The 10,064-nt window shown below is 58.4% G+C and overlaps 3 protein-coding genes across 3 annotated transcripts in view; all 3 read left to right on the top strand.

The window, feature by feature from the left end:
* VOLCADRAFT_90123 (uncharacterized protein) overlaps window positions 1–1,712 on the top strand; it is a gene marked incomplete at both ends in the record, with an annotated part of 2,906 nt that extends 1,194 nt beyond the window's left edge. Inside the window, 3 exons of the mRNA XM_002949720.1 lie at window positions 5–818; window positions 1,106–1,240; window positions 1,543–1,712. Coding sequence (XP_002949766.1) covers window positions 5–818; window positions 1,106–1,240; window positions 1,543–1,712 — 1,119 coding nt within the window. The remainder of the gene's footprint in view (window positions 1–4; window positions 819–1,105; window positions 1,241–1,542) is intronic.
* Window positions 1,713–2,811: 1,099 nt separating this feature from the next.
* On the top strand, window positions 2,812–3,327 carry VOLCADRAFT_90122 (uncharacterized protein; the record flags this gene model as incomplete). The annotated part of the gene is made up of 1 exon (XM_002949719.1): window positions 2,812–3,327. One exon carries the CDS (start codon window positions 2,812–2,814, stop codon window positions 3,325–3,327), a length of 516 nt encoding a protein of 171 aa, XP_002949765.1.
* Window positions 3,328–6,332: 3,005 nt separating this feature from the next.
* Window positions 6,333–9,286, top strand: VOLCADRAFT_90121 (uncharacterized protein; the record flags this gene model as incomplete). Its single annotated transcript, XM_002949718.1, has 5 exons — window positions 6,333–6,432; window positions 6,566–6,621; window positions 6,837–8,394; window positions 8,682–8,816; window positions 9,117–9,286. The coding sequence occupies 5 exons, from the start codon at window positions 6,333–6,335 to the stop codon at window positions 9,284–9,286; spliced, it is 2,019 nt and encodes a 672-aa protein (XP_002949764.1).
* Between the last annotated feature and the right edge of the window lie 778 nt (window positions 9,287–10,064).

The following is a 10,064-nucleotide window of genomic DNA, read 5'->3' as shown; positions in this document are numbered from 1 at the left end:
GCAGCCCAAGGCCCCCGAGCAGCCGACTGCCCCTAAGCAGCCCAAGGCTCCCAAGCAGCCCAAGGCCCCAGAGCAGCCGACTGCCCCTAAGCAGCCCAGGGCTCCCAAGCAGCCCAAGGCCCCCGAGCAGCCGACTGCCCCTCAGCAGCCCAAGGCCCCTAAGCAGCCCAAAGCCCCAGAGCAGCCGACTGCCCCTAAGCAGCCCAAGGCCCCTAAGCAGCCCAAGGCTCCCGAGCAGCCCAAGGCCCCCGAGCAGCCGACTGCCCCTCAGCAGCCTAAGGCCCCCAAGCAGCCCAAGGCCCCAGAGCAGCCGACTGCCCCTAAGCAGCCCAAGGCTCCCAAGCAGCCCAAGGCCCCAGAGCAGCCGACTGCCCCTAAGAAGCCCAAGGCTCCCAAGCAGCCCAAGGCCCCAGAGCAGCCGACTGCCCCTAAGCAGCCCAAGGCTCCCAAGCAGCCCAAGGCCCCCGAGCAGCCGACTGCCCCTAAGCAGCCCAAGGCTCCCAAGCAGCCCAAGGCCCCAGAGCAGCCGACTGCCCCTAAGCAGCCTAAGGCCCCCAAGCAGCCCAAGGCCCCAGAGCAGCCTAAGGCTCCCAAGCAGCCCAAGGCCCCCGAGCAGCCCAAGGCCCCTAAGCAGCCCAAGGCCCCCAAGCAGCCTTTGGCCCCTAAGCAGCCCAAGGCCCCCGAGCAGCCGACTGCCCCCAAGCAGCCCAAGGCCCCCAAGCAGCCTTTGGCCCCTAAGCAGCCCAAGGCTCCCAAGCAGCCCCAAATTCCCCTACAGCCCGTGAAGGTCGAAGTCGAGAAAGTCGAGAAGCTGAAGGGTAAGTTGGGTGGGATGCACATGTAACCACTACATCGCAGTATGTCCCAATCAGTCTTGTCCTACATAATGGCCTCGATTGGAAGTGTGCTGCCTGCTTAGCTTCTTGGTGAACACTATTCGGTGAAAGGTAACAAAGCCGTTTACGGCGATGAACGGCACTGTACTGTACGGCACTAGAGGTACTGTTCTATACCGTACTGATGCCATCCATATTAAGCACGCCACACTCCCCTCCAGTCCTTTCCTGATCCCCGTACATGACCTAACCGCTATCCCTGTGCACAGTGAAAGGCAAGAAGTTCAAGGGCAAGAAGTGGGATTATATGATTTCAGACTCCATGCTTGAGTTCAAGGAAGCGGACAACTTTTGCAAGTCCGAGGGCTATGTTCTGGTGCCGCGAGTCGACAATACGAAGTCAGGTGTGTCGATATATCCATACAGAAGGTTTTGCATAGGGCGTGTCAGTTGCATCATGCCGATGTTGGTGTTAGATGGTACGGCAGCAGTTGTACAAAGAACTCGCCTTACATAGCGCTGTGGAGCGGATTCAATGAATTAACGCAAAGGGGCGCGCAGGCTTGCCGACCATATGTGATAGCCGTTTTTAGCAGCCGTATGTATGGCGGGCCCGCACCCCACATGCTTTCTTCTTACATTCATGCTTTGGGTGGAACCTACAGCTACCCACTTACGGGCTCCCTACCACATCCGCCCCCTGCAGACGCTGTTGATTCAGCCTGCTACCACAGCGGCAAGGGCTGCTGGCTATCAGACGAGAAGGCCGATTCTTGCACGTATGTGAATTCCAAGGGAGGCGATAAGGCGTATGTGAACGACTGCAAGGTCAAGAACTACGCGCTGTGCTATGGAACCGAAAATGGGAAGCCTTGATGAGAAGGATATGATAGGCTTCGTCGCACCGCAATAGCATTCACACAGCTGGCCAGGAGCAGGTTCTTCCCTGCTCGCTTTTTTATGTCCCAGCAGCTGGCTGGGGTGCGCTCGCTAGGAGGCCATGTGTCCAGGTGCAGGTTGAGGCGCACTTTGGTACGGCAGAAACTCGTGATCTAGGTCTCCACATGTTCAGAGGCTAGCCGGAGGACCAGGGGGGGCCGGCCCGGTAGTTTGGGTTTTGGCGGAGTGACCGGCTTCCGCCTGCTAGCCAGTGATCAGATTCTGTGTTGAGCCGCAGCGGATGCACTGCCCGGGAGTGCATGAGTGTGTGCTTGCCTTGCTGACCTCGCCACTACGATCGGATATGGACACGAGGAAAAGTGACAGTTCAAAGACGTTATACAAAACACGCTAGCAAGGCCAGGAGCAATACCCGTGCTAGTGGATGGTACCAGTGAGCCGTTAGTAGAGCATTTATCATATACCACGGGGTCGGTGCTGTGCGTTTGCTTGGACTGGGCTGTGTGCCCTTCGTTATCTTTGCAGGTTTCTGCTTGAGGGAACTAATGGGTGTGATCCATTGGTAGGTGTTTGTTGCGGTTACCATCCACGCAGTTGCTTGCTTGGTTCGTTGCTTTGACACAGCGTGCCTTCCTAGGTAGGTTATGACTGACGATGTTGATGGCTATCAAAATGCTCCACATTACACACACGTATGCAAGCTTTTCCGGGGACTCGAGCTTTATCTGTGTAACAGCTGCCATGGATACCACCACCCATCGGCTCCACCCAGACTAACGCGGCAGCAGGCGTCTAGGTGTGCATCGCTGAGTTACACACTACTACTGCACGCAGCGATTTCAGTTTTTAGTCGTACCTAAAGACTGTACGAGTATACTGCACCTGTTGACCTGCTGAGCTTCCCATGGGTGTGCGTATGAAGGATTTATAGACACATACATATTCGGTACGGATGAGAAGGTATTACCATACGTCTATCTAGCTTCATAAAAGCCGCATGTTGCTGGGAACTACCGTCAGACAAGCTATGGAAATACATGGCACATAAGCAACGTAATAGTGGAAAATTGACCGCATGACCGCAACCAAGGGGGACCCCGCTCTGTTGGATTGCCCATGGCCGTGTGTCCGTGTGTCCGAGTGTCCGTGTGTCCGTGTGTCCGTGTGTCCGTGTGTCCGTGTGTCCGTGTGTCCGTGTGTCCGTGTGTCCGTGTGTCCGTGTGTCCGTGTGTCCGTGTGTCCGTGTGTCCGTGTGTCCGTGTGTCCGTGTGTCCGTGTGTCCGTGTGTCCGTGTGTCCGTGTGTCCGTGTGTCCGTGTGTCCGTGTGTCCGTGTGTCCGTGTGTCCGTGTGTCCGTGTGTCCGTGTGTCCGTGTGTCCGTGTGTCCGTGTGTGGCCGTGTGGCCATGTGTCCGTGTGTCCGTGTGGCCGTGTGTGCGTGTGGCCGTGTGTGGCCGTGTGGCCATGTGTCCGTGTGGCCGTGTGTCCGTGTGTCCGTGTGTCCGTGTATCCGTGTGGCCGTGTGGCCATGTGGCCATGTGGCCATGTGGCCGTGTGGCCGTGTGGCCGTGTGGCCATGTGGCCGTGTGTTGATGCGAAGGGTTGCCCTGTCGTCCCGTGGCCTGTTTGGGTAACTTGTCAGACTGTCATGAGTGACAGCTGTGGCCTGTCTGGGGGCCGTTTATGCTAGCTGAGGTCTTGGACAGGCTCAAGAGGCGGAGTGATGCGAGTAACCTTGCAGAGGGGCCCTTCGAGGCATGCCTAAAGGACACAGCAGTGCAGCTTCAGATATCTTTCATGCCACAAATTGTAGGAGCTGCCAGACCAACACACCGCCTCCTGTTTGCAGAGCTGTCGCAGCTACCCCTACACTACCACGTTCTCAAGCAGGTTGTGAGGTTTTGGAACCATGTTCGTTTACAGCGTGGGTCTGTGGCATACCAAGTTTTACGACAGGAGGTCGCAGAGTCCCTCTCCAACCCCGAAGGGGCCGGATGGGGGCACTACTCCTCCGTTTTCTATGTTTTTTGGGGCACGACGTATGGAAAGAGGCCCCGCAAGGGCTACACGAGGTAGACGAACGAGTGGAGTGGCTGATGAACAGGCCAATGCCAGAAGGTGTGGTTTTGGACTTCAAGGACCGATTAGCGAGTGGTTGGAAGCATACGCGTTTAGATGTCCAGCCTGACGTGTACCCGTCAGACGGCAAGCAACCAGGAATTCACATGGCGAAGTATAAGCATTGGATGGGGCTGGCGGCCGAGCAAGCGGGCAGGAAGGAGGTGCTCCCGCATATCGCAATGTTTATCCCGCGTTCAGCGAACCGCAAGCTTATGCAGTTTAGGCTTTGCTGTTGGGCATTGGCGGCTAACAGAGCGCGTAAGGGACGGCGTTATATACAAAGGGAGGAGCGAGTATGCCCTTGCTGCGGCACTGATAGCCATATCGAGGACGAGAAGCACATTTTGATGGACTGTCCGGTGTACAACAAAATCAGATCTGATATGGGTTTCCCACGCTTCGAGCATATGAAGGACGCTATGAAGTGGGAACCTGAACGCCTGGCAAGGATGCTGGAACGCATATGGTCCCACCGCAACTCTATCATTCCCTTTGGTCGTTAGTATCCTTCATTACTTGTTTCGTTGGAACTGCGAGGTAGGATGGTGTTTATAGGCGATTTGGCAGCCCTTGAGCCCTCGGCTCGTACGGGGAACGCACCCACGACCATGTAACAACAACAACAAATATTCCAATCCTGAGGTCGTGCGTATGATAACTCGAACACCCAGCTTGTGTTACCATTTGCCCGCAAGGGCATTCCGACTTGCCACCAGCAGGCCGACAAATTTGCCGGAAAGTGCTGGGGGCTTTTGGGAAGTGTGTCGAGCTAGGCTTTGAGGGGGACGCCAAGGGCGCGTGAGCAGGCGGGTCGATGCCTGAAGGGGCGCCGTAGGCAGTGCGTACGGTGCTGTATGGCGCTGTTTCCGTGTGTATTATGGCTGCGGCACCAGACCGCAAAGCCAAAAGGCTGAGGGCTGGCAAGCTGCGATTGTGTCTGCTGAGCGTTGAGCATCCGGCCTGGACCGCGGACTTGGCGGCCGAGCCCCTGCTGTGTGCCGGTAACGGCACCTCAGACTCATACGCTTACGCCCAAGCAAGGGGCTGTCGGTGGCAGGTCGCGGACCTCCAGACTGCGTGTAATGGCCAATGACTCTTAGCCATGTCTGCTAGGTTCCAGAGAGACATGGTCTCTTCAGCAGGTTATGAGCCCCGGCTTCCTGCCTCCCGCGCTCTGACAAGCATAGCTCCCACAGCATCAGCACAGCTGCAACAAGCACAGATCCCACCACGTTGACACTACCCTAGCTACCGGCCTGTACGGATGCAGGGGCCCCCCGCCCTTTTTCCGGCTTCGAGGAAGCCGACACCCGACTTTTCCAAGGGCTGGTGTGGCCGTTTCCCCGGGGGAAAGAGCGCAATATATAGCTGCCGTACGGAAGCCAGCCACGACACCAACCCATGGATAGCGATGCGGTCGGATAGGCAGTTTCTAGTGCCGTCGCACTAGACCGCCGCATTGAATGATTTTGCCACAAGCACGGCACCCGTCCTCCCGCTTGGCCGGGACATCCATGCATTCCGGAGTAACATTAATTGCTGCACTGCTGCATATGTGCGTGCTGCGACATGCAGCTTCGTTGCCTACACACAGACAGTTATCCCGCTGCGGGACCAGACAATTGTTGTTCGGAGGTGCTGATGCAGCCATACGCCTCTGGGTCCGTCCCGAGACAGTCCAAACAACCTCATGAGGGCAACCCCACAGCAACTAATGCGCGTATCAGCAGCCTCAGATAGGCAGCCGGACAGCGAAAGAATGAAGCGCTTTAACGAGCTTGTGAAAAGGACTGTATCGGCACCGATACGTCAAGCCTATAACGCGCTCAGGTGCCAACTCGTCACGCGTCACGGTGTATCCTGTCATGTCCCCGGCCATGTGGGTCTGCTGCCTCTGGATCCCTTGCTGCTGCTGGCTAATGGTAATGGCTTTGCCATGGCCGCGGGCGTCCTACCTGCCAAACGACATTTGCAGCCAGCCTAGCTGCGAATGTTGTTCTGACGAATTACTTGGATAGTCGGCATCATTCTCTCCGCGCGCAGGTGTGCAGGCCGCCAAGTTGGTATCGGGGAAGAGGGCGATCCATCCAGTGCCGCCCACCAGTGTCCGCTGCAATCGGAACGGCCCACCGAACCGGCTGGGCCGTCAAGCCCCCCACTGCTGCACGAGCCTGTCAGCGACGAAGCCAGTCCCATAAGCCATCACCTGAAAACTAAATGGCGCTGTATCAGTCTTGCTATAAAACATTGCGTAGGTGTCGTGGTATGAACATCGAACACTGATGAACTTGCATGCAGAGCGGTGGCTGGTGTTTAGGTGACGCGCAGTTCCTCCGCTCTACCTAAGCGGAGCACCTGCTTGGCTGGGTCCTCGTGAACCTCGACCTAAGCTGTAATCTTGCTGCTGAGGCTTCCCCCGACTTGTGACTAGGCCGGGTCAGGTCCCTAACAGTCAGCCCCCCCTCACGTGGTCCCACATGACCCGACTTGCAGCGTCCAGCAGCCCCCACCGGGCCATGACCAGCCGCCTGGTGCTGCTGGCGGTGGTGGCCGTACTGTGCCTGATGGCACCGCAGGGTGAGTGGCGGAGGACATGGGGGACGTGGCTGGAGAGAGGCCATTGGGTGCCGAGACCCGAATCCTGCGGGCATCTGCCAGGGAACCAGGTGGTGCACGGCCTTGTGGCCCCGTGTGTGGTGTATCTCTGCAGGAGTGAGTGCACAAGACGTTGAATCAAGAAACTCAAATAAGCCACGTCCTCCCAAGGTGAGCAAGTTAACGCCGCTGCACATCTACTTCCAGCCTACCACAGCCCACCGGTATCCCACTCTGTCTTTGATGTCCTGACTCCACTACATTCCTCTCTCCTGACTGGATAAGAGGTCCAAAGTGCTCAACAGCTAAAAAACTAATTAAATGATCCCTTACTACACCTTATTTCACATTGCAAACGCCGCATACATCAATTGTGTTGTGTCCAGGCGCCCGAGGCACCTCAACCTCCGTCGCCCCAACCTCCGTCGCCAAAGCCACCGAGGCAGCCCAAGGCCCCCAAGCCGCCGTCCCCCAAGCCGCCGTCCCCCAAGCCGCCGTCGCCCAAGCCGCCGTCGCGACCGCCTTCTCCCAAGCCGCCGTCCCCCAAGCCGCCGTCCCCCAAGCCGCCGTCCCCCAAGCCGCCGTCCCCCAAGCCGCCGTCCCCCAAGCCGCCGTCCCCCAAGCCGCCGTCCCCCAAGCCGCCGTCCCCCAAGCCGCCGTCCCCCAAGCCGCCGTCGCCCAAGCCCCCTTCGCCCAAGCCCCCTTCGCCCAAGCCCCCTTCGCCCAAGCCCCCTTCGCCCAAGCCCCCGTCGCCCAAGCCGCCGTCGCCCAAGCCGCCGTCGCCCAAGCCGCCGTCGCCCAAGCCGCCGTCGCCCAAGCCGCCGTCGCCCAAGCCGCCGTCGCCCAAGCCGCCAAAGCACCCCAAGGCTCCCGAGCAACCAACTGCCCCTAAGCAGCCCATGGCTCCCGAGCAGCCCAAGGCTCCCGAGCAACCAACTGCCCCTCAGCAGCCCAAGGCTCCCAAGCAGCCCAAGGCCCCCAAGCAGCCCAAGGCCCCAGAGCAGCCGACTGCCCCTAAGCAGCCTAAGGCTCCCAAGTTGCCCAAGGCCCCCGAGCAGCCCACTGCCCCCAAGCAGCCCAAGGCTCCCAAGCAGCCCAAGGCTCCCAAGCAGCCCAAGGGCCCTGAGCAACCGACTGCCCCCAAGCAGCCCAAGGCTCCCAAGCAGCCCAAGGCCCCTGAGCAACCGACTGCCCCTAAGCAGCCTAAGGCTCCCAAGCAGCCCAAGGCCCCCGAGCAACCGACTGCCCCTAAGCAGCCCAAGGCTCCCAAGCAGCCCAAGGCCCCCGAGCAGCCCACTGCCCCCAAGCAGCCTAAGGCTCCCAAGCAGCCCAAGGCCCCTGAGCAACCGACTGCCCCTAAGCAGCCCAAGGCTCCCAAGCAGCCCAAGGCCCCCGAGCAGCCCACTGCCCCCAAGCAGCCCAAGGCTCCCAAGCAGCCCAAGGCCCCTGAGCAACCGACTGCCCCCAAGCAGCCCAAGGCTCCCAAGCAGCCCAAGGCCCCCGAGCAGCCGACTGCCCCTAAGCAGCCCAAGGCTCCCAAGCAGCCCAAGGCCCCAGAGCAGCCGACTGCCCCTAAGCTGCCCAAGGCCCCCAAGCAGCCCAAGGCCCCAGAGCAGCCGACTGCCCCTAAGCAGCCCAAGGCCCCCAAGCAGCCCAAGGCCCCGGAGCAGCCGACTGCCCCCAAGCAGCCCAAGGCCCCAGAGCAGCCCAAGGCCCCTAGGCAGCCCAAGGCCCCCAAGCAGCCTTTGGCCCCTAAGCAGCCCAAGGCCCCCAAGCAGCCTTTGGCCCCTAAGCAGCCCAAGGCCCCAGAGCAGCCGACTGCCCCTAAGCAGCCCAAGGCCCCCAAGCAGCCTTTGGCCCCTAAGCAGCCCAAGGCTCCCAAGCAGCCCCAAATTCCCCTACAGCCCGTGAAGGTCGAAGTCGAGAAAGTCGAGAAGCTGAAGGGTAAGTTGGGTGGGATGCACATGTAACCACTACATCGCAGTATGTCCCAATCAGTCTTGTCCTACATAATGGCCTCGATTGGAAGTGTGCTGCCTGCTTAGCTTCTTGGTGAACACTATTCGGTGAAAGGTAACAAAGCCGTTTACAGCGATGAACGGCACTGTACTGTACGGCACTAGAGGTACTGTTCTATACCGTACTGATGCCATCCATATTAAGCACGCCACACTCCCCTCCAGTCCTTTCCTGATCCCCGTACATGACCTAACCGCTATCCCTGTGCACAGTGAAAGGCAAGAAGTTCAAGGGCAAGAAGTGGGATTATATGATTTCAGACTCCATGCTTGAGTTCAAGGAAGCGGACAACTTTTGCAAGTCCGAGGGCTATGTTCTGGTGCCGCGAGTCGACAATACGAAGTCAGGTGGGGATATATCCATACAGAAGGTTTTGCATAGGGCGTGTCAGTTGCATCATGCCGATGTTGGTGTTAGATGGTACGGCAGCAGTTGTACAAAGAACTCGCCTTATATAGCGCTGTGGAGCGGATTCAATGAATTAACGCAAAGGGGCGCGCAGGCTTGCCGACCATATGTGATAGCCGTTTTTAGCAGCCGTATGTATGGCGGGCCCGCACCCCACATGCTTTCTTCTTACATTCATGCTTTGGGTGGAACCTACAGCTACCCACTTACGGGCTCCCTACCACATCCGCCCCCTGCAGACGCTGTTGATTCAGCCTGCTACCACAGCGGCAAGGGCTGCTGGCTATCAGACGAGAAGGCCGATTCTTGCACGTATGTGAATTCCAAGGGAGGCGATAAGGCGTATGTGAACGACTGCAAGGTCAAGAACTACGCGCTGTGCTATGGAACCGAAAATGGGAAGCCTTGATGAGAAGGATATGATAGGCTTCGTCGCACCGCAATAGCATTCACACAGCTGGCCAGGAGCAGGTTCTTCCCTGCTCGCTTTTTTATGTCCCAGCAGCTGGCTGGGGTGCGCTCGCTAGGAGGCCATGTGTCCAGGTGCAGGTTGAGGCGTACTTTGGTACGGCAGAAACTCGTGATCTAGGTCTCCACATGTTCAGAGGCTAGCCGGAGGACCAGGGGGGGCCGGCCCGGTAGTTTGGGTTTTGGCGGAGTGACCGGCTTCCGCCTGCTAGCCAGTGATCAGATTCTGTGTTGAGCCGCAGCGGATGCACTGCCCGGGAGTGCATGAGTATTGGCCCGTGCGTGCTTGCCTTGCTGACCTCGCCACTACGAACGGATATGGACACGAGGAAAAGTGACAGTTCAAAGACGTTATACAAAACACGCTAGCAAGGCCAGGAGCAATACCCGTGCTAGTGGATGGTACCAGTGAGCCGTTAGTAGAGCATTTATCATATACCACGGGGTCGGTGCTGTGCGTTTGCTTGGACTGGGCTGTGTGCCCTTCGTTATCTTTGCAGGTTTCTGCTTGAGGGAACTAATGGGTGTGATCCATTGGTAGGTGTTTGTTGCGGTTACCATCCACGCAGTTGCTTGCTTGGTTCGTTGCTTTGACACAGCGTGCCTTCCTAGGTAGGTTGTGACTGACGATGTTGATGGCTATCAAAATGCTCCACATTACACACACGTATGCAAGCTTTTCCGGGGACCCGAGCTTTATCTGTGTAACAGCTGCCATG

The sequence above is a fragment of the Volvox carteri genome, assembly GCF_000143455.1.
Source record: "Volvox carteri f. nagariensis unplaced genomic scaffold VOLCAscaffold_15, whole genome shotgun sequence".
NCBI lineage: Eukaryota > Viridiplantae > Chlorophyta > Chlorophyceae > Chlamydomonadales > Volvocaceae > Volvox > Volvox carteri.
This window is presented reverse-complemented; position numbering and strand designations above follow the sequence as displayed.